Genomic DNA, 23,501 nt, shown 5'->3' on the forward strand with positions numbered 1-23,501 from the left:
TCAGTCCATGAGGACCCATGATAACTGGGCATGGAAAATGAATGTTATTCGAAAATGCCTAGATCCAACCCTTCAATCTCAATGAAGAGAATGTGCAGAAGGAATAGGACAACAGCAAACTTTTACCAGATGAAGACCCAATTCATTTCAAACTAGCTCAACAAACCATTAAATAGCACCCAACCTGCCATTCTTGAGGATGGAAAGAAGCAAGAAATACTGTAATAGTCTTCAAACATTCTGGGAATGAAAAATCAATCCCGCAACTAGGGCAACAAAAGACATAGGCACTCCTAATCTTTTAATATCCATAAAGCCTTTGTGGGAAGAGAGAGGGACATGTGCAGCAAAAGAAGCAAAAAATAAATCAGTAGGAGGTGGATAGTCCTATTTCTTTTCATTAGGTGTTTCCTTGTGCTGCTACTTATTTTTCATAAGTTTCCTCCATACTACCATTTGGCCTTTTATTGCCAATGTTCTATAGCTAATGCTACAGAATCTAATATTTGTATGTTTTCCCTGTGTCTCCCATTTCTCATTTATTGTAATCTGAGTGTGGAGGCGGAGTCCAGTCAATTTTGTAATAGCTGTTTTTAAAGTGACCATGTAGGGAAGGGAAGATAGAGTGTAAAGATTGATCAATTCTCTCAATTCAAATCTAAAATGAATAGTCCTATATACTCAAGTAGCTAATCTAATGACATAGTGTCTCAAAAGTTTTGACATATGTTAGAGTATTTGCTGAAGCTACAGTGCTTAATGTTTTATAAGTTATTTACAATAAATTTTAGAAACATAACTTTCTCCTTTACTATACCCACCATGGATGGGGCTCTTTCAGAAACAAAACTTTGGAACAACTGGCAATCAAGTTAAAGACTTGAGACAGAAGCCAAGGTGTCATAGCACTCAAGAAGGGTCTGGCCAGCATAGATCTCTGTGTCAATATAAGATAGGGTGAGGTAGGAAAATTGAAATATGTGTGTGCGTGTGTTTGTCCTTGCCCTTATGAGGGGTAGTGAGGGTGTTCAGTTCAACCTGTGTAACCCAACAGAAAAGTTAGGAAAGGAACTTTAGTCTTGCACAAATAGTGAGGTCCTCAAATTACTTAAGTAGCATTCAGTTTAAATATATTTTATTGGCATTTTCCTTAAACCCAGTCCAGCCAAAGGTCATTCACTTCGTTCTACAGTGAGGTCTATATTGCAGTAACTCATGCTGTGGGCCACAGAGCACTTTAATGTTTCTTCCTTAGATCACAAATCTCTGGTTGCCCAAAGCTAAAATTTGAGAATTTTTAACAGGCAAGGAAGTGACACTTAACAGATTAGGGTCAATTTCCAGTGAACTCAGAGATCTTGATTAAGCTGCACTTCAGTCAGCCCCACGGCTCTTGACTTCTGGGTTCATTTGTTGTATAGGTTAGACACGAGTTTTATATACTCTTAGCAACAGGAAAAACAGAAGGGAAATTTCTACTTTCTGGATTCTCCTGGAGAAACCTCTGATTCTCCTTATTTCCAATAAAAACTCTACTAACTTCAAAAACAACAACAAATGGAAGTAGCAGCTACAGTGGTGACAAGTTCGAGATGGGATTTTGATGATGAAAAGGGATGTATACACAGGGTTATCTAGTAGTATGAAGAGAAGGTAGAAATATTTTTCAAAATGCCAATCACTGAAAGAATCCAAGAAATAAGGTTTCAGAAGGCCTATTCCAGTCTACATATAGTTTTGTAACTTTTTATCTTGATGAAATTTCAAATGTACAGGAAATGTTCCAAAATTACAAGGAATTCCTGTATACCTAGATTCACCAGTTATTCATTTTATTTTTTATTCTATGTGTGTATGTATATGTACATATATACATGGTGTGTATATATGTATATACACGTATATACGTGTGTATATATTATATACCTATGTGTATATATACATACATTTTATATATACCTATATGTGTATATAAATATATATATATTTTTCTTTCTTTTTGGTTTGAGACAGTCTAGTTCAGCCAGGCCTTGAACTCATGATGTTGCCCAGGCTGGCCTTGAAATCTGTGATCCTTCTGCCTCAGCCTCCCCAGGGCTGGGACTACAAGCATGCACCACCATGCCTGGCTCTATATATGTAAATTTTTTTTTTTGGTAACAGCTATTGAACTCAGGACCTTGCACTTGTGAGGCAGGCAGCACTACATATATTTTTTTATGTTTTGTTTTGTTTTTTTCTGGTACTGGGGATTGAACTCAAGACCTTGTGCTTGCAAGGCAGGCGCAGAGCCATTGAGCTAAATCCCCAGCCCATATGTATATTTTTTTAAAAAGTCACTCAAGCAAGTTGGAAACACCATGCCCTTTTTCCTAAAAACTTTATATTGTTTATTTCTTAAGGAACAAGGACATTCAATCTCAGTAAAATGATCAAAGTGGGGAAATTTAAAATTGATACTATCTACTCAATTTTACCTTGTGTTTTTCTTGACTAACACTTTTTTCGGTACTGGTGGTACAGTCCAAGGGCCCTTTCATGCTAGGTAAGCACTCTTACTACTGAGCTACTTTATCACCTCAGGCTAGTCCCAAACTTGGAATCCTCTATGCCTCAGGCTCCTAAGTAGCTGGGATTACAATTGTGCACCACTGCAATCAGCTCCTTTACATTTTGAAAAAGTATGAGGCTGGTATGTATTACATTACAGGCATAGGTCACCATGCCCAGCTGTGACTGCATTTTTGGCATGGATACAGTAAGAAGGATGTTGCATCTCTGCATCATATCAGAAGGCACATGTTTGTCCCAATATTGATGATGACTTTGTTCCTTGGCTACGGTACGTTTACCTGGTTTCTTCATTGTAGGTACAGTTTCCCTCTTTATAATTAATAACTAATATATGGGGAGTATTTTGAGACAGTAACGTACTGTACCTCATTGAACTGTTATTCACTAGTTTAGCGTCCATTAGCTTTTTTTCCTTTTTTGTGGTGCTGGGGATTAAACCCAGGGCATTTTCACTAAGCTATGTCCCCAGCCCTTATTTTAATTTTTGAGACGGGCTCCCTACGTTGCTAAGTTATCCAGGCTAGGGTCGAACTCGTGATCCTCCTGCCTCAGGCTCCCAAAGTGACAGGATTACAGGCATGCACCACTATGCCTGGCTGTTAGATTTTCTAATCTTTTTCTCTTTTTGGTACCAGGGATCAAACTCAGGACTTTGCACTTGTGAGGCAGTTGCAGTGCCACTGAGCTAAATCCCCAGCCCCTCCTTTTTCTTATGATGTATGCAAGCCTACTATGAGGAAATACATTACCTTTTTTCTCACCTACTTTCATTAGTATGAACTCATGGTTTCTAATTTTAATGAATTAAAAACTGATTGTTATTACTTATTTTGATGCTCAGATTTTTCTAACTTTGGCCTGTCAGAGCCTTCTCAAATTAGCTATTTTTTTGTCCTTTGTCTACTTCCTTATTTCCTGATCCAACAAGGAATTGTAGCTTCACCTTGTACTTTTTTCTGCCCTAGCCTTTGTATCAGCCTTTCCTTCAATTGATTTTTGTATACTGATCCCATATCTTGGGATCTTGCTAATTCACTTTTTAGTTCTAATATTTTTTGTCAATTCCTTAAAACTTTCTATTTAAATCATCACATACCTGTAAACAGAGACACATTTTCTTCTTTTCTAATCTCTCATTTTATTTTTTGCATTACTGAACTGGCTAGAAGTTCCAGTTCAGTACTTAAGAGCAGTGAGCAGAGCAGCTATCATCTCTTTTGTTTTGTTTTTTGTTTTTTTTGAGATAGGGTCTCAGTAGGCAGTTCAGGCTGTCCTTAACTCACTATGTAGACTACACTGTCCTCAAAGTGATCCATCCTCCTGCCTCAGCCTCCTGAGTGCTGGGATTACAGGCATGCACCACCATGCCCTGCTGAGCTATCATTTCTTACAATTTTTTTGGAAAACATTTAATACTTTATCAATTTTTTGTTCTTGTTATTTTTTGAGACAAGGTCTCTCTGTGTAGTTCAGGCTGATTTGAACTCACTGTGTAGCCCAGGCTGGCCTCAAACTCAAAGTGATCTTTCTGCCTCGGCTTCCCAAGTGCTAGATTATAGCCATGCACCACCATACTTATCACTTCATCAAATTTTATGTTAGCTGTAATTTGTCATAAATTCTCTTTATCAATGAATCCACATAGCTTAAATTGTGGAAACTAAAACAGGAATCCTTCCACCTTCCTCACCTTCCCAACCTAAGGCTAACATGACTTTCATAAAACTTTAAATAAAGCTAATAAATTAAAATTGCCCATCTTAGTAGCTTTTGTATATATTAAAAAAAGATCATAAATTTCTTTGTAACCACATTTTTCACTGAATATATTATATGCACTTCCATGTCATTAAATTTTATTCTACTTCTTTGTGTGGTACTGGGATTGAACACAAGGCCTCACATATGCAGGCAAGTGCTCTTCCACTGAGTTACATTCCAAGCCCTTTCTAAATTTAAAATTTTGAGACAGGGTCTCAATACACTGCCAGGTTTTCCTTAAACTTGTAATCAAGCCTCCTGCCTCACTCAGCCTCTTGAGAAGTGGGGATTCCAGGCATGTGCTGCTAGCTTCCTTTTTTTGGGGGGGGGGTACTGGGGATAGAACTCAGGACCTTGCACTTGCAAGGCAGGTGGCAGCACCACTGAGCTAAATCCCCACCCCCTAGCTTCCATTTTAAAATCAGCTTCTAAAACTTTAGCTTTTCTTTTTCCCTCTAAAGCTGTTGGAATTTCTACAGCAGTATTCACTTTTTCATCATTCCAAAAGATCCTTCTAGTAATGTCAACAACAGGGTTTTGAGGGTTTTTTGGGTCTCATATAACCCTACCATGGACCACTGGCACAGGCTTACATAAACTCACACACCTACTATGGCCACTTTGGCTGAAGGGACAAACTAAGATCACTTCTGAATGGTTAGAATTTATTAGGTACCAAGATGCGCTTTGGTGGCTTTACTCAGAACATATATAAACACAAAAAATACAGATCTGTTGGCAAAAACTGGTAGGTTTAAGAGTCCGCAGCAATCTGTTTTCCCCCTTCTCTTTACCTTAAACTAATAATTTGAAAACTTTTCCTGATAAGAAATGGCTGATTTCCCTGACATTTTATGATCACTAATATGGAGAGACTGCTAAATTTTAAAACCCATAGTGGAACGGGGAATCCAGTTTCTTCCAGTGAGCAACAGGGAAGTAAAGCCATGCAAGACCTCAGGACCTGCTAGTCATCTTAAGACATAATCACTGAGCACCTGCCATGTGTACTGCTATGCTTCAAAGGAAGTGGTGGATAGTTTACTGAGTGGGATATGGCAGGAAGATCTTGCAACACAGATCCAAAAGCAGTTCCCCTTCAAAGCTTAAAAGTGTAACACTTTGGGCTTCAGGCGATTCCACTTTTTCCTCAGTTCCGATCTGGTGCTGTCAGAAGCAAAGATATAGCTGATGGACTCATAAGACAGATCCCACACTTGAGACTGGGTCAATTTAAATGTTTCAGCTGCCAGCTGGTACTCTTGAGAAAGGCAGGTTGCAAAAATGCCCTTATCATCAGTCTGCCAACAGAAACAAGAAAATTTCAAATTAAAGAAGGAAATGATTTTTTAAAAACAACTTTTTGTTTAGAATATATTTTTTCCATCTACCCTGCTTTTCAAGCATCTAAATGGGGGCTACAAAATATGTATCTATGCCTATCTATAACTAGAGACTCTTTTATACTTAAAAAATACTAGAGCAGCGTTTCAACCTTGGCTGCATATTAAAGTCACCAAGGGAGCTTTTAAAACACACCCAAAAGGGCTGGGGATTTAGCTCAGTGGCACCATGCCTGCCTCGCAAGTGCAAAGTCCTGAGTTCAATCCCTGGTACCAAAAAAAAAAAAAAAAACCACATCCAAGCCCAGGACTCACCCTATATCAAATAAAGTAGATCTCTTAGAGTGCAAAGAGGGCATCAGTTTTGTTTTGTTTTTTAAGTTCCCCAGATAATGTCCAGAACCCCTTTCCACAGAGCCAAGCCAGAGTCTTCCTGGCCCTCTGCAGCCCCCAATGGCCCAGTACCCTCTAAGTCTTCTACCTGGGCATTCCCCTCAGGTACTCAAGGGAGTCGGCTAGGTAGTAAATGTGTGACTAATTCAATGCAGCAAATAAAAAGGAGCAAAATACTTCACATAAAACATCTTACACAGATCACAGATGGATGAGAAATGCTGTACCAGAATCCGAAGTGATGCTGGTCGTAAGATGGAACTGTCTGACTTTTGACGTTTGAAGTCAAACAGAGTTCTAGATGGAAGTGGATAAAATCTTAGTAAACTCATTCAATGTTCACCAAGCAGACTCATGAGAAATCATTCCAAACCAAGCTGATTTGCAGCACTTTTATTATTTTACAAACCTGATCATTCCTTATATGTGATGTGAAAAGCTGTGGTTCTATTAATGTAGTTGTCCAGGAAGTATGTACTGCAACTATGGCAGCACCTATACCAGGCAGGGGATTAATATGATCTTCTCATCCAAGTGCTTCCCTGCCTTTTACCACAGTGGAGAGGAATGTTATAAGCCAGTCATGATGAACAAGGCGGGGACTTATCATGAAAGGGAAGCAGAAGGGTTTTTTGTTTTGTTTTTTGCCATACTGGGGACTGAAACAAGGATCTTCACGTTGAGCTTTATTCCTAGGGTTTTTTTATTTTGAAACAGTATTTTGCTAAGTCACTAAGTTGCCCAGGCTGGGTCTGAACTTGTGATCCTCCTGCCTGGGTCTCCTAGAGTACTGGGGTCACAGATGTGCAGCACCACGCCCAGCTGCAAAGGGTTTCTGCAGACATTACTGCAATTCCTCCTAGTCTTACAGCGGAGACCAAAACAAAAGCACTGCTTGAGAGTCACAGCACTGGAAAGAGCAAAGAATGGACATGGAGTTTCCCATGGCTTTTAAGAAAACTCCTGAATATCTCTGCCCAGACCACCACCACCACCTCCTCCCCCACCCCCATTCACTGCCTGCTGCTTCTAGGTAAGTCTATTTTAAGAATGACTTTTACTTCTAACAGACTCTTACCTGAAACACTGTCCACAGCTCCATAATAAAATGCTTCACCAACGTAACCAATGCAAGGCAGCCTCAACACAAGACCACTCAGTCCAAGAGATGTCCCTCACTGTGCTGGGACCACAGCTCGGCCACCATACCACATAAGATCACTATGAAAGAGCTCTGTATTCTCTCTACTTTTGTGAATGTTTAAAAATCTTAGTAAGAAAATCTGCACTTCTTATGAATTGCTAAAAACCTCTGCAAATAGTTAAAAAACATATACTCACATATTTCTGTAAATCAGTGAATTTATAAATTTAGCAAATTGACCAGTAAAATGATTTGCAGCCAATCACTTCCCGCTATGAAGACTTTCTCTTTCATTCTTCAGAAAGGTGGTTATCTGATCACTCCTATATCAGCCCGTTTAATTTACTTCACAGAACTTAATGCTATTTTCTTGTGTATTTGTTTACTGTCTTCTCTGCTGAAATATGAGTTCTGAGAAAGAAACCCCATCTTTTTTGTTTACTGCCCTATTCCCAGCAATGAGAGCAGTGTCCGTAACAGTAGGCATTTAATAAACACAATGACAATCAAGTATGTAACAGTCAATGAATATGTAAAAACATTTGGCATTTTCCATAATTCTAAATTTAAAATAAATATTACATTATTTTCACAACACATTAATTTTATTAAAGTTAATTTCAAAGTTCTCGATTCCCTTATTCCTTCAGAAAAGACCTCCTGAGTCCTAAACATTGGGGACTGTAGCAGTAAAAAGCCAGACAGGCAGCCTACCCTCAGGGAGTTCATAGTCTAATGGGAGGTGAAACTTTCCATGAATTAAATGAGGCTCAGAAGGCACATACATCATGTCTTTGACTTTCTGAATGCTATTTATAATTTTAGAACAGCACTTCTTCACTTCTGGCTTGCCTCCTGGGCTGGGGAGGAAAGCTCAGAGGCCATCTAGGAGACCTAAAACCCTCAGCCTTACCAAGTGGTATCCGATGCTGCCTTACAAAGTTCACCAGATCCAGGGATCCTCTCTCAGAGGAGGTGAGAAATGTTCCGTGCCCAATTCTGTCAGGAAGCAGATCCAGGAGCATCTGGGTTTCTTCTTTTTGGTTTGGAATCTTCAGAAAAGTGAGAAGTGGGTAATCACTGACCCCTTTTAGTGGTTCCTGAAGTATTGTTTTCTATAGTGGGCCCCTATCCCTCTGAGCAGTTAATGCAGACATTTTTGTGTGTTCTTTCTTGAGACAGGATCTTGCTATGTAGGTAACAGTGGCCTCGAACTCAGTGTTCCACTTGCCTCAACCTCCTAAGCACTGGGATTACTACACCTGGCTTGACATTTTTAGAAAGCTAAACTACTCATACTACTTCCCCAGCTTTTGTCTTTGTCTTTGCCTTGTTTGTGTGTTGGTGCTGGGATTGAACTCAGGGCTTCCTGCATGCTAAGCCTGAACTCTACCATCGAGCTACACACTCAGCCCCTTCTGCCTATTATCTTCTCATTCCTTCCCCAACATTCTTCTAAATTCATTTCAGTAACCCTAAAACTTATCAAGACCCTACTTTGTTCCTTTTTCACATCGATTCTTTAAGGCCTCACAAGAATCTTATCAAGTGTTAAGATGACAAAATTAAAGCACAGAAAAAGTAATTTTCAGAAAACAAAACAAAATCCCACAACTCTGCAGGTATATGTGTGTTCTGCATTGTATATATGTGTTCAAATATATTAGAAAAAGGTCTAAGTTTGATCCCCGGTACCAAAAAAAAAAAAAAAAGAAAAAAAAAAGAAAAAGGTCTGGAAAAACAGACAAAACTGTTAACAGTATTAACTCTGAAGAGTTAACAGGAGGGGACCTTTCTTTCTGTCTGTCTTTCTTTTTTGCTATATTATACTTCCTTCCAGATATGGTTTAGATCAAGAAGATCCCTTAAAGGTCTCATGCCCTCATAGATGGGGCTTTTGGAAGGTGAGTGATTATGGGGACACTCCTTGCTGTTAGGAGGTGAATCCTAGTTAAAGCAGGTTACTGGGGGCGTGACCTGGAAGGGTATATCTACCTCCCCAGACCTCCCTTCTCTCTCTGCTTCCCGGCCCCCATGTGAGCAGCTTTTCTTCTGTTAGGCCTTCTGCCAGGTTGTTTTCCGCCTTGGAGCCAGTCAACCATAGAGCATAACCATGAGCCAAAACAACTGTCTATGTCCGGTATTGTGTCTCAGTGACAAGAAAGTGACTAAGACATCTACACCTGAGATTTCTTCAGGTACATACAACTTTTAAACATAAAGTATTTTTAAAAAATTGTCCAAGGTCATAGAGTAGTGAATAGTAAAAGTAGGGATAAAATCTAAACTCCTCCTGACTCCAGAGCCCAGACACTTCCCATAGCATGCTCATGTTTTATCTTGACCAGGCTAGCTACAGACATACCACAGTTGTTATGAAAATGTCTGCTAGACATTTTCTCTACATATCCCCAAAACAAATGCTCAGAACACCTTGAAATGTGATTATTTTATATCCGATGGCTCAAACAAGCAAAGCAACAGAAACTATGGTAAACAGGTCCTAGTATTGTGCACAGGCCAGAGATAACTTGTCACAGTAACACAACGCTGTTCCACTGTGCTGACCAATGGCTTCTACTGGGCACCACCTAGGTCAACTAGAGGGTGTCCTGTGAGTGAAAGGTCTGTTTGATTAGACTGGAGACGCAGACTTTAGATCTATGAATGATACATGTACTGGCAAGAGGTTCTAATTTTTTTCCTTAATCTTTATGTTATGATGCTACTCAGCCTGTATACATTTCCCCATTTAATACTTATAATAACCTTATGAAGAAATTTAGTAAGTTTTCTTTTCTTTTTTTTTTAGTATCAGGAATCAAATTCAGGACCTTGTGCTTGCCAGGCAGGCGCGGCACCACTGAGCTACATCCTGGCCAGTAGTTATTTCCTGCATATAAGAAATAGCTAAAAATACTGAGGTAGAAAAAATTCATCTATAAAATAAGGAAAAGAGCAGTAGAGGGCCTTGTTTGCCTCACAGGGATGTGCTTAAGATAATATGTGTTTCTAGCCATTACCTGTATGCTGTCACTCTCCTCATGGTGCCATGGAGCTGAGGACTAATGAAGAACTCTAGATTTCATTTCTAAGCTTCCCCCAACACTAGCCTGTTCTAAGCTTTATATTATGATGATGAGCTATTTTATTGCCAGTGTATGTGATACATTTAGGTCTGGTCCACTATGAGGACAGGTGAGGTGAACTAGTGCTTTTCTTAAGAGTCAGCTTGTTGGGCCGGGAATTTAGCTCAGTGGTTCTGCCGCCTGCCTCGCAAGTGCAAGGACCCGAGTTCGATCCCCGGTACCAAAAAAAAAAAAAAAAAAGAGTCAGCTTGTTAATGAGCAGGTGATGGTGAAAATTCATGCAGCTTCTCTAGCAAGATGTCATGAAGCTATTTGTAATGACACAGCTGGAATTCAAGTCAACAGCCACTCCCAGAAAGTTACAACCACAGAAAGTTAAGAACAGTAACAGGAGACACTAATGCCAAGTCATGTACTATCATTTTAATTTACATTTAAAAATAATTCTGTTCTCCCACTTCAAAAATGTTTTCCCAAGCCAGGTTTATTTCTTTTTTTTTTTCCAGGTTTATTTCTAGTTACTTGAAAATGACCCTTCTGTTTTCTGTCATAGTTTGCCCTCTCCAGCCCAAGACAGCACTGCTTACCTCTGAAAGATGTAATGCCAACTTTAGGCCTGCTCTTTTAGCTTCTAAAAGTGGTTCCAAGAAGTCTTTTGCTTGTCCTATCTTAAAGATAAAAGTTAAAATGAGAATTATGGGCAGACCAAGGAACTGGGTATTCTGCTCCAATAAACAAAAGAATAAAATGACAGCAGAAAAAAATAAAGACAGACTGATTTATTTGCACATTTTTGTTTATGGAGCACTTACAAGATGCTAGCCACTTTGGAGAATAAAATGCTGGCAATGGCAGAGTCCTTGCCCTTAAGAATCTTTAATTCCATTATCAGTGGACCTCAGGTCAATTACCTAAGGTGGATATGGCAGTCACCAAATTTTATTTCTGGAAAGACATCTAGATATTTATTGCTAAGGACAGCTCACCTGATTCAGGAACCTTACATAAGCACTAAAAACTATTACATGGATAGACGAAAACAGGAGCAGAACAGTTCAGGTTTAGACAAAGCCATCAGAACGAGCTTCATAAGCCTCTCTCATCCAGTGGTTTTCAACCAGGAACAATTCTGTGGTCTAGGGGACGTTTGTTAGGGTCTGAAGACATTTTTGGTCGTTGTACTTGGTGGGTGCTACTGGCACCTAGTGGCAGAAACCACAGATGCTGCTAGATAGCCTATAATGCATAGGGCTCCCCCTCCCCTGCCCCCACCCCAGCCCCAATTTTCTGGCTAGGAATATCAAGACTTCTGTCTGGATGTGCTCATTGCTCAGCTATATTCAAATAGCTTAGTTTTTATTTTTCAAATGTTCATTAAAAACTTGTACATTACATACTAAAATGCTTTTTTTTCTTAATAATAAAACACTTTAAAAAAAAATTTGAAGACTTCTGTTTGGAACTTTCACTCAAGCAGCTCTGGCCTACTTTTCTGAATTAGGGGTCCTATGAGATAATTAAACCTTAATGCCCTAAGACATTCCTCCACTATATGTAATGAATTAATTTCTCTCCTGTACATACAGATTGGAACTATTTGTGTGTACCATCTTTAACAAAATAGAGAAAATGGCCAAATATAGACAGGAAAATATTGTTTTTAGGGTGCTTTATTTTTGCATAGAACCTTGGTTAAGAACAGCTGCTCTAGACATTCAGTTCATCCAAGGCAGAACAACGTCTGCTGGACCTTCTGGAGAATCAGGATGCTCTAAGTTAATCCTTACCTCACCGATTTGACCTTCAAGAAACAAAATATATTTAGGAAAAATAACTTACAGTAGGATCTCCACTGAGGTCAAGGCCAAGAACTGTATCCTCGGCAGAAAGGAAGAACTCTTTTGCAAGTTTAACAATCTCCTTGGCTACCACAGGGCCACCTCTTCTGTCAACTGCTATCAAATACCTTTAATATAAGAACACAGTGGAAAATGATTGTGTGGATGAAAAAGACAATTCTAAGTGTGGGTAAAGAGGCATCACAGGATGCATGTAAAATAGGTTACTAGCTAAAGTACAGCCTGAGTCTAGATAACACATTTGCCAGACGATAGGAGACAGAAACTTCTAAATACTAGTGTCAAGTATCATGCCACTGTTCAAATTTCCAGTTGTCTCACATTCTTACTTGTTTACGCATTTGTCTTTTTACAGTTTAACTTGGGATCCTAACACCTTGTGTTAGTCAGTGTACCTCTTAGGTCTCTTTAAATCTATAGTCACTCATTCCTTCCTGCCCCATCCTCTTTTCTTAGAATTTATCTGTAGAAAAAAAATCAGTTTGTCCTGTAAAATTTCCCAGTTTGGATTTTGTTGATTGTATCCCTGTATTAACATATTCTCCTGCCTCTTATTATTCCTATAAATTGATCCTTAGACCTAGTCTGGAAGCTTAATCAGATCAAATTCAAGTTTTTGACAAGAATAAATAGGTGGTGGTATATTCTCAGGTGGCTCAGGTTGATTATTTTATTAGGAATTATAAAATTAGTAATATCCTAATTCTAAACTATCTTATATAAATTCATTCTTCATATATTAGCTAGAATTCTGTAGAACTCAAATATCCCCACGCCCCATAAAAACCCTGTAATTTTGTGAATTTTCTCTAGCATTTATTAGTTTGGTTACTTATTTACAAAATAAATTCTTTACAAAATCTGGATCAACTATAAAGAAAAGTCTCAGTCTTTCTTTTTTTATTCCATTTCCCATGCATTAAGTAGTGTTACAAAATGGAATAAATCATATGAACATTCCATAATGTAGTTGTCCTCTGATGGACATTTTAGGATGTTTTTTACGTTTTGTTATAATAATAGTGCAATAGAGTCTTATGTATAAATCAACCTATTTTCTTAAGGTCCATTTGTAGAAAAGAATTACTGGGTTGGAAGGAAAAACTTGAAAATCTTGAAATATTCCTCTTTAAAAAGGTTTTCTTGATTATATTTGGCATGTTATAAATTCACAAACTTTCACAAATCTTTGAACTACTAAAACAACACTGTAATATCTCCTTTTAAAATTATCTGATTAATGAGGCTAAATCTTTTCTATACATTTATTGACTATTTGTATGTCTTCTTTTCTGCATTCTATTCTTGTTTCTGGCTTGGTTTTTACTAGGGTACTAGTCTAGTTAGGCTTAATTTTTAGATATCCTTACAGCATAAAACTATACAGCTAGGTGCTTGCTTGCTTTGTTCAGGGTCCTATTGAGCCCAACTATGTGCCAGCTATGTTCTATGTATTGGAGACATGGTGGTAAATGAAAGATAAGGTCTCTGACCTCTCTGAACCTATATTCTAGAGGATGAGTATGTATTAAAAAATAATACAAGAAAATTATTGTTATAAATGAATGCTATAAAGGAAAAAAGATGGGTGACCAGATACAATGTCCCAGGCTAAGGCAGGAGGATCACCAAGTTTGACGCCGGGGCAACCTGGTAAAACCCTGTCTCAAAATAAAAAATGAAAAGGGACAGAGATGTAGCTCAGTCATAACACGTGTGAGGCCCTGGGTTCAACCCCCAGCACCAGAAAAAAAAGATAGACAGAGACACAGACAGAGAGAAAGCAAGCAATGAGAAACCAAACAAAAAAAATTCAAAAAAAACACAAAAAACACTTCAGGACTTTACTGCCAGACAAATAAATTTGGACTTCTCATCTTAAACAACAGAGTTCTTTATTTTTTTCTGTTATAGGTAAAAAGTTATTGGTTGAGTTTTTAAAATCCATTATATATACCTATGATAAAAACAATAAAACTTCATATTCTAGATTTTAAAATGGTAACTCTTGAGGTACAATCTTCTTACCTAACATCAATGTCTAAGTTTTCTTGTTTGGACTGTTTTATACCCTCAAGTATAGATTCCACATAAGTCTTTTTGGTCATTCCTGGAAAGAAAACATAGGAAACATATGTCATGAGACCATCAACTACTTTACCCTTCAGTTCTAGTATATACGAACCCTACATGAACATTTATTTTTTCACTTTATGTGACAGGGGATGATTCAAGCTGAATGAAAATATGAGCCTCACAGGTACGTTTTAGTAAATGAAATTGTACTTTTAATACAATAGAAAAAAGGAAAAATGACATTTAAAAAACCCACAGAATATAAACCCATTTAAAAATTATTCTTAATTCAACAGATATAAAATTATTTTCACAAACTGCTATAAGAATTTTATATGCTCATTCTAACAAAACAAGAACAACCAGAAGTCCTTTGCTAAGTTCTACCTTTAAAAGAAAAAGATAAATTTTTTCTATTATCAGGATGTTTGTTTGCTGGTCTGGGAAAAAACAATCCACTGTGGGTTCCTTTCCCCTCAATCTTGCTTATGCTATTTCTCATCCAGAGGTCAGAGATATTCTGCCAAGTTCGAGTGCTCAAGTCCTATTCTGACAGGCTCTGCAAGAGCGCTCTCCAGAACAGCCTTCTCTAAAATACTCTTGCCCGATTATATAATGCTGATTTGGGATGGAAAGACTCTAGTAAAACACAGAAAATTATAAAGAAAAACAAAAATAACCTATAATCCCATCACCCATAGATAACCACAACTTTTTTTTGTAAGTATACATATGTACATTTTAAAATTTATTTTTGTTTTGTTTTTTGAGACAGGGTCTTGCTATGTAGTCCAGGCAGGCCTTGAACCACTGTGGCCCAGGCTGGCCTTGGGCTCACAGTGATCCTCCTGCCTCAGCCTCCTGAATGCTGGTATTACAGGGTTTTTTTGGATGGGGTACCGGGGATTGAACTTGGGTCCTTGCATTTGTGCAGCAGGTGGTGAAACCACTGAGCTAAATCCCCAGCCCAGGTGTTTTTTAATAGATGAGATAGCTACTAGATATATATGGACCCCGTTCAGTAATTTAACACTGGTGTATTGAGTATTTCTACATGCCATGAAAGTATCTTTGCAAGTATTTTTAATGGTTGCAGAATATCCCATTAGCTTTTACTTAACCATTCCCCCATTGTTGCATACCCTTGTGAATCTTCATTTGAAAAGAAATGTATCTCTACTAATTGGCAGGTTTCTTGTCTTTTGCTACCCTCACCAGCATAATTTGGAACTGATTTTACATTTGATCTTAGCCAAAAGGCCAAGAAGCAATGGAACTGATTTTATAGTTCAAAAATGCAAGGTAAGAATCTTCTCATTAGGCTGGGGATTTAGCTCAGTGGTTTTGCTGCCTGCCTTGCAAGCACAAGGTCCTGAGTTCGATCCCTGGTACCAAAAAAAAAAAAAAAAAAGAATCTTCTCATTATCTCATTTCAACAGTTACTATAATAGTTTTAAAATTTTAGCCTCCCCCCTCAGTGATTACTAGGTTACTCACAGTAGGGTTCAAGACAACCTAGGTCTCTTCAGGTCAACAGACCTGGTGATCCCGTGTAGTATCTCCTTGCACTGCTCTAACAGAAGGATGAGCCTATGAAATTCTTCCAGACAACATGCAGATCTGCTCATGTCCATCCAGAGAGGGTGTACAGCTGGTTCCTGTCCTAATAAACCACCAGTCCCTGAGGACTGAGGAGTGACTGAATAACCGACATTTCGGTGACTGCCACAAAATACGATTCTGTACCCATCAGTGGCAATGTCACACAAGTGCCCTCGACATAGGCAGCAAGGGAGTTCTGCTTGAGACAACTATACAGGATATACAGGATATAGGATTTTTCTGTTGACTGAGGCCCCATGAAAACAGAACCACACAACTATGTAAAGTTAGGTCTTCATACTTCCCACTGGCAAACACACAAAAGATCCCAGCGCACGGAGAAAGGGACAGCAATTCACTGAGAAGTAATTAGATTCTACCTGTAGCACTTTCGCTTCTGGGTGTGCTCCTCAGTTCCAAGTACTTGATACCATCATCAGCAAATTCTTTAATGACATCTTTTGTGACCTGATAATAGAGGCAACGTACATAACACTGATGTATCTGAGTGAGGGTCCCAGTGAAAATGGCAAGTGGTGCAGCTTCAATGAATGTGATTCTCCAAGGAATGCTGCAAGTCTCCCACATGGTGAAGTGCGCACCGTATCACACCTGTCATGGAGTCTAAGACAGAGCTGCACATTTCCAAACAGCTCTCATCACCTTCTTGACTCCACATTTAATCCAAACCTGTATACCAACCACACTTCACTACTCCCACCCTTTTTTTGTTTAATCTTCTTTTTTTAAGGCTGGCTTTATTTCTACACTTGCTCTTAGCCAAAAGGCCAAGAAGCGATTGGCTTTATTTCTTTCAAAAATATTTTTTAAAAATTTTTATTTAGTACTCTCCCACCCTTTTAATAATTTCTCTATTTCCTGGTGTTCCTATAGCAGATGGATATAACAGAGAAATGAGGCAAACCCAACTGGATTTTTTTTTTTTGCGGTACTGGGGTTTCAACTCAGGCCCTTCACGCTGAGCTATGTCCCCAGCCCTTTCTTATTTTTTAATTTGAGAAGGGGGTTGTGCCCTTAAATTACCTACTTGGCTTGAACCTGCAATCCTCCTGCTACAGCCTCAAGTGCTGGGATTACAGGTATGCACTACTACACCCAGTTTAGTTTGGAGCCCATTTTTTTTTGAGCCAGTTTTTGATGCTAGGAGATGTACAAGAAGAAATAAATAGCTACAATGATCTAGTGTTGCTGATGTAACGATGATGCATTATTGATACGCTATGGAAACTCATGGCTTAAGGTTTTTCTTCAAGTTACCTAGGAAGAGTTTTCTCTCTCCCCTCCCGCGCTCGCTCGGTCTCTCTTCCTTTCCTTTCTCTCTTTCCCTCCCCCTCCCTCCTCCTCCCTCCCCCCCCCCTTCTCCTCCCCCCGCCCCCCCGTCTCTCTCTGTGTCTCTCTCTTTCTGTATAATCATGGCAGGTTATTCTTCCCCTGAAGAATTCAGGACCATTACTCTTAGGCAAAGAAAATGAGCAATATATAAGAGTAAAACTATATTTATTTTAGTATAAAACTTAACAATCTGAAAAATTACTGAAGGCAAGTTTTCCTTTTCAATCATCAATCACCAAGAAATTGCAATTGTAGGTGAGAGCCGAAGTTGAGGAGGCCACTACACCTGCCCTCATCAGCTCTTTGGCTGGTATTCTAATCTCAATCTGCTTTGCCTACATGCACAGGGCCCTAACATAGGAACCAAGGCTGGCTGGTTGTACAGAGTGTCTAACAGGGTGGCACTCTCTTGGTCAACTCTTAGCAACTTGAGGAAACTCCATCTTTCTGCCACTACCACAGTGTGGGCCTTATCTCTGCAGGCTGAGAAACTTAAGATTTTGTCATTGCTCCAGAACTAAGGAGACCCAGAGGGATCAACTCACTCAACCCCTGCAAACAAGACTAACACAGAAACCCATCTGAGAACGGGGACAGGGCGGAAGTGAGGGTCTAAAGCAGCAGTCTTTTCTAGGGGCTAAAATGACCGTATCTGTTGTCCAAGGCCCTGTCTGAGTGGTTGTGTTGATAGCACATATGAAACAAGAGCACAGGGAGAAAGCTTTACCTGGGCCACAGTGCAGCCTGTGGAGTAATCTCTAACCCATTTCCAAGAACCTTTCCCTTGGGTCCACATCAGTGCCTGTCAGATACAGCTGCTTTGTGTCCCATGCAGTAGATTCTGAGGGCAATTCTTTGCTCTCCGGGCCTTCCTTTCTTACACTTCAAGGATAGAAAATCTTTTAGAGAATGAGTGCCAAAACTGCAACCCCAAACCTGCTTATTGTAGAGCGCCAACACTGCAATTCAACCTGAATGCTCAGCTCCTGGGGCACCTTGGCTCACATGCTGACAGAGAGGGCATTGTGTGCCTGCTGTGGCACATGTGCCATGTGTTCACCACCACTGCTCTCAACTGATAATATCTATTCTAATGCTTCCTCCAGATAGAGTACATCACAATTAGGTAAGTGCCTGGATAGGAAGGTGCACGGGCTCTGAAAGCAGAGACAGGCAATCTGTCTACCACATTTACTCTGTGGGTAGGGATGCTGGGAATTGAACCAAGAACCTTGCATGTGCTCTACCACTGAGCTACATCCCCACTTCCCCTCGTGTGTGTGTGGTACTGGCGATTAAATTTAGGCCTCCACACTTCTCCAATCCTCTTTTATTTTTTGTTTTCAGACAGTTTCTTGCTAAGTTGCCCAAGCTGGCCTGGAACTCATGATCCTCTTACCTTGGCCTCCTGAGTAGTTGGAATTACAGATGTGCACCTGGACCCCACTTAACCTCTTTAAATGTTTTCTCATCGGCAAAAAGGGAACAATAAAAATACCTACTTCACAGAGTAATGCTAAGTGCAGTCCTCGGCATATGTAATAGAAAATATTATTCCAGCCACATTCCAATCTTGTCTTTTTGCTGTTGTGCTCAGGTCTCCTTGACTAGAGTTTCAAGTGATACATATACTCAGATGACACTAACAAGCAAGTAATTTCTTACACCTTATTCTCACAGATGTTTCATACAGAATATGGGGCACCTCACTGTGATTCTCCAAACCATCCGCGGACCACTAAGTCATATGCACATAATCCTTACTGCTCACCTCATTTAAGAGCTTTTCACTAACCTTTGTTTTGAAATCAGTGAAGTGATAAGGCTGGTATTACTATACCCATGGAGTATTAAGTCTCTCAGGTCTGAAATTTCATCATTTTTCCCTGAAACACTAATCGGCAAAATGAGACTGTAAGCCCCTGTGGTATTTAACATTATCTGTTGAGTGACTAACCAGAGACTACCCTTTTGGGTTCCTATAAGTCACTGTGCATGTCTCTAACACAGAGCTTACCAATTATGTTAAATTTATCTGCTGACTGGGATGTGTGATAGTTAAGTGACTGTGTCAACTTGAGTAAGAAATGCCCAACTAAATTGAATCAGCATAGTTCTGTGTGTGGAAGATACACCCTAGGGGGATTGTCACCAGAATGTTATAAAAGCGAAATGAAGAAGGCTCACTTCTGCTTTTTCAGAGGAGCTCCAGTCTTCACCTTCACCTTGGATATCATCTCCTGGCTTCCACTGCAAACCCTCTGGCCTCCTGATACCGACTCACATGGGACACTACCCTGAGCTCCAGGCCTTTGACTGCACCCTTCAGATCTCCAGTGTGCAGACAGACCTTTTGCACTTTTCCACATGTGATTGTGGGGGGGGCCACTGTAACCCAATCTATAAATTCTTACATATTTTTGTATCTTTTAAATCTGTTTCTCTAGTAAGCACTGATACAGTATGTCTCTATAACTTGACTATAAATTCCTTAGGAACAGGAACTATAGCTATCTCTCTCTTTTTTTTTTTTGGTACTGGGAAGTGAATTCGGGTCCTTGCGCTTGCACAGCAGGTGGCAAAACCACTGAGCTAAATCCCCAGCCCTATCTCTTTTAATATACTGAAGTCTTTGATACAGTGCCTGGAATACTCTGAGCACTCAGTCGACCTTTGGTGAACTCGACAACTAGAGTCCTCTCTTCTAAAGATAATTAATGTACCTACTACTAATCAGAAAGATCAGTCTCGGCCAAGGAAGAAAATTTTTACTGGGCCAGTCCAAAGTTAGTTCTCCAGAAACACAGGTTATACTTTTTACTTTGCTTTTTTTCTAATGGTTAAGTATGGACAAGGTTTTGCTTCCTTCCACTTACAAAGACAGTATTTTTAAATGCCATCTTTTTTTTTTGTACCAGGATCAATCTTGGGTCCTTGTGCTTGCAATGCAGGCGGCGGAACCACTGAGCTAAATCCCTGGCCCTTTAAATGCCATCTTGAGGCTAAATAAAGCACTTGCCGAGCATTGCAGGCTCTTGGGTTTGGGTCATAGCATTGGAAAAATGAATAAATAAATAAAATAAAATGCATCCTGGTCAGATCAATGATACAAAAACCAGTATTCAACGTCAGACTCTAGAATCATGGAGTTTCAGATAACGTAGTAATGTCTTCCAGTCCTCAAAGAGAAAGCACAATTTTCCTGGGGATTAATCACTCAATTTATAAGCACTTTGTGAATTTCATTCTCTCCAATGCCTACCCAGGCGATTAAAAGTTTCCAATGAAGGACCTGAGTTCAATACCTGGTACCAAAAACAAAAAAATGGAAGTTCAATATTTTAGGGGCCGGGGATTTAGCTCAGTGGTTCGGCCGCCTGCCTCACAAGTGAAAGGACCTGAGTTCGATCCCTGGTACCAAGAAAAAGAAAAAGAAAAAAGTTTTCAATGGGACACAGATAAAGCCTTATCAAGGACATGCCCATATGAGGTCAAATATTTCATATGTTATGTTGCATACAGAAAACAGGACCAAATTTTCTCTTCCATATCATCCTCTACCCAGTAGAAGATGTTGCTATTGGTTCCTTCCTCATGTCTTTTACAATGAACATATGTTTTTTGTATTTTACCTATTAGGACTCACAGTGGTTTTGAAAAGAGTTGCTGTAAAAAAGAAAAAAACATTTGTCATCAGGCTCTTGATGAAAGCAAAAGATCATATGCAACAACAGAAAAGCCTGTAATCCCAGCATTCAGGAAGCCAAGGCAGGGTGATCACCACTCAAGTCCAATCCAGGATACACAGTGAGTTCAAGGGCAACCTGGAATACTACATAGAGATCTGTCTCAAAAAGCCAAAACCAGCCACCTGCCTCCCAAGCACAAGGCCCCAAGTTCAATTCCTGGTACCAAAAAAACACAAAAAAACCAAAACCAAATTAAACAAAAAACCCAGAAGGACATAAATTAGTTTATAATCCTTAAACCACTCTAAAATTTCCTTCATGTCTCACCATTAGAATATCTTCAGGCCCAGTAGTAAGCTGATGAATAATTTGAAACATCTGGAAACATCTGTTAATATGAAAGAAAAGTTTTAATATACTTTCATCATCAAAAACTTGTTACTCAAGAGAAACTCCCTACACTGAATTAACTACTAGATTTTAGGCTAACAGGAGGTTTATATATTAAGATTTACAAAAACCTACCCGATGTTTTTCAAACCATTTTTCTGTCGTTCTAGAAAGATAATCAAATGGCTGAAAATTAAACGTTATTTATATTTTTAAGTGTAAAATAATAGTCCCCATTTTTCTAACCCCACCCCTCCAGTTTCCCCTGCCTGGGGAAAGTCAATACACCTATAGTTTCAAGTCTAGAAGCCAATAACTTCACCAACAGTATAATCATTAAAAATACTACCAACATTCTGACAGTTGGAAAAATACTCTTATGTTAAGTTCTATTCTCTCTGCCAGATACTGACTACTCCTTTCACCCACTAAAATCTGAATTTTTATACATTACTAATTACAATCTCAAAATACTAACAGACCAAAAAAAACCCAAAAGTATTTCCTCAACCTCCTCAAACTCACTCTTCTAAAGTTCTTTTCTTTCCTTTGTCAATCACAGTCATCTGATTGTTGATGTCAAGATTTGGCTTCTTGGCTATTAATTTCTTCATGGTATTTGAACTAATGGATCCATTCAAGTGGGCATGAAGTTCCTAAAACAAGAGGCTATAATCAATAAAACTTATCCAGTATCTGACAGACTCACAGCATTATACCATGTACTTGAAAGTTTTAGTTTGCACTAGGAAAACTACATATTAGATTTGAGCTATACAACTGCTAAAGTTTATAAATTCTACTCATAAAATTTACTTTTCTTTTGTGAAAGAAACAACGTAAGGCTGAGGATGTAGCTCAATGGTAAAGCATTTGCCTAACAGGCTCAAGGACCTAGGTTCAATCTCCAGTACTACAAAAACAAACAACAAAAAAACCAGAAAGGCCATTATAATTAGCAACTCTTCAAGAATTTGGTAATTGATGTCTCACCACTTTGGGCAATTCTGAGTAAAAGTCTGTCATCCATGGCTGCTGCTGTTCTGCCTCCATGATCTCAGCAGGAAAAAGTGGTCCTTTTCCACTCTTATATTTCAGTAAATTCTGTGTTCCTGGATTTTCTTCAGATTGCTTCCACACATTTTCATAAGATCGGGTGTATATATAGTTCTGGGTTCAATTTCATCTATTTTAACAAAAATGAATATGTTCAGATGATGGCATACAAGCAAAAAACAAAACAAAACCCCAGAATTTTGCTAATTTATTCTTTAAAAGGCAAAAGCCCTTCCAAAACTTTTTTTTTTGTGGTGATAGTGGTAATGGGAATTGAACACAGGGCCTTTGCACTGAGCTACATCCCCACCCCTTTTTTATTTTGAGACAGCGTCTTGCTACATCACCAAGTTGCTCAGGGTAGGCTTGAACTTGTGATTCTGCTGCCGCAACCTCCACGGTTCTGGGATTACAGGTGTGCACCATCATCCCCAGCTCCCAGAACTAACTTAAATGTGTGTGAGGTAGGGAAATGATCAGTAAGCAACATGGACAAGAAATAAGGAAAGGCCTCAAGCTAGTAAGAAGTGTATTAAAATGTGAAATATGGTAGTGCATTCCTTGCCTCTTAGCACTTTCTATAAAACAACTTCAAATATTAGAAATTTTGTTAAGTCCTATTTTGGGTAAAAAATATTAAACTTACATTTTGACTGATTAGACTATATCAAGGAAGAGCAGAAGCATGGAGTCAGATGGACCTAGGTTTGCCCTTTCATCAATTCTGCATTCTGGCATCTTTGTGGCCTGAGTCAGTTATCCTCATGGCTCCGGTGTCCTTGTTTGTAGAAATGGGATAAAAATGCAGAGTAGCTATGAGGATTAAGAAGTAATTAAAACTCTTCTATGTGCCGTATGAGCCCACCGGTGACAAACTAACTCCCCTGTTTTTAAGACCAGAAACCACTGGGCCAGTCTACCACCCTGCTCCCTAGCACAGTGCTGGTACACTGCAGGTGGGAAATCATCCCGCATTTTTCTTTACTTCTGAAATATTTCCAGTGAAATTGAGTGATTTTCAAAGTAGCCACCTTGACCCTCTGGGTTCTCACGTATTACAGGTGACGATGTTAAGAATAGCTGTTTGGGGCCGGGGATTTAGCTCTGTGGTTCCACTGCCTGCCTTGTAAGCACAAGGTCCCAAGTTCGATCCCTGGCCCAAAAAAAAAAAA

At 39.2% G+C, this 23,501-nt stretch overlaps 2 protein-coding genes across 9 annotated transcripts in view; one reads left to right on the forward strand and one right to left on the reverse strand.

Annotated features, from left to right (window-relative positions):
* Zscan29 (zinc finger and SCAN domain containing 29) overlaps positions 1 to 19,757 on the forward strand; it is a 34,906-nt gene extending 15,149 nt beyond the window's left edge. The window contains exon 5 of one of the 2 annotated variants that reach the window (XM_087207343.1): positions 19,396 to 19,757. In XM_087207343.1, coding sequence (XP_087063469.1) covers positions 19,396 to 19,742 — 347 coding nt within the window. In that variant the 3' untranslated portion in view covers positions 19,743 to 19,757. Of the gene's footprint in view, positions 6,021 to 19,395 lie in introns of those variants that run through there. The other variant, XM_021241709.2, reaches the window with a different exon arrangement.
* Mapda (N6-Methyl-AMP deaminase) overlaps positions 4,980 to 23,501 on the reverse strand; it is a 24,264-nt gene continuing 5,742 nt past the window's right edge. For 3 of the 7 annotated variants that reach the window (XM_004861673.3, XM_004861675.4, XM_021241752.2), the window contains 11 exons: positions 22,976 to 23,107; positions 22,267 to 22,459; positions 21,799 to 21,929; positions 21,211 to 21,271; positions 16,222 to 16,309; positions 14,192 to 14,273; positions 12,144 to 12,270; positions 10,892 to 10,972; positions 8,129 to 8,267; positions 6,268 to 6,368; positions 4,980 to 5,636 (listed from right to left, as the gene is read on the reverse strand). In XM_004861673.3, coding sequence (XP_004861730.1) covers positions 5,442 to 5,636; positions 6,268 to 6,368; positions 8,129 to 8,267; positions 10,892 to 10,972; positions 12,144 to 12,270; positions 14,192 to 14,273; positions 16,222 to 16,309; positions 21,211 to 21,271; positions 21,799 to 21,929; positions 22,267 to 22,326 — 1,065 coding nt within the window. In that variant the 5' untranslated portion in view covers positions 22,327 to 22,459; positions 22,976 to 23,107 and the 3' untranslated portion in view covers positions 4,980 to 5,441. Of the gene's footprint in view, positions 5,637 to 6,267; positions 6,369 to 6,480; positions 8,268 to 10,891; positions 10,973 to 12,143; positions 12,271 to 14,191; positions 14,274 to 16,221; positions 16,310 to 21,210; positions 21,272 to 21,798; positions 21,930 to 22,266; positions 22,460 to 22,975; positions 23,108 to 23,501 lie in introns of all 7 variants that reach the window. The other 4 variants (XM_013078445.2, XM_021241755.2, XM_021241754.2 and 1 more) reach the window with 2 other exon arrangements.

This window comes from Heterocephalus glaber, unplaced genomic scaffold (assembly GCF_053883595.1).
Source record: "Heterocephalus glaber isolate CG9 unplaced genomic scaffold, H.glaber_assembly_v1.0 deba00000809, whole genome shotgun sequence".
NCBI lineage: Eukaryota > Metazoa > Chordata > Mammalia > Rodentia > Bathyergidae > Heterocephalus > Heterocephalus glaber.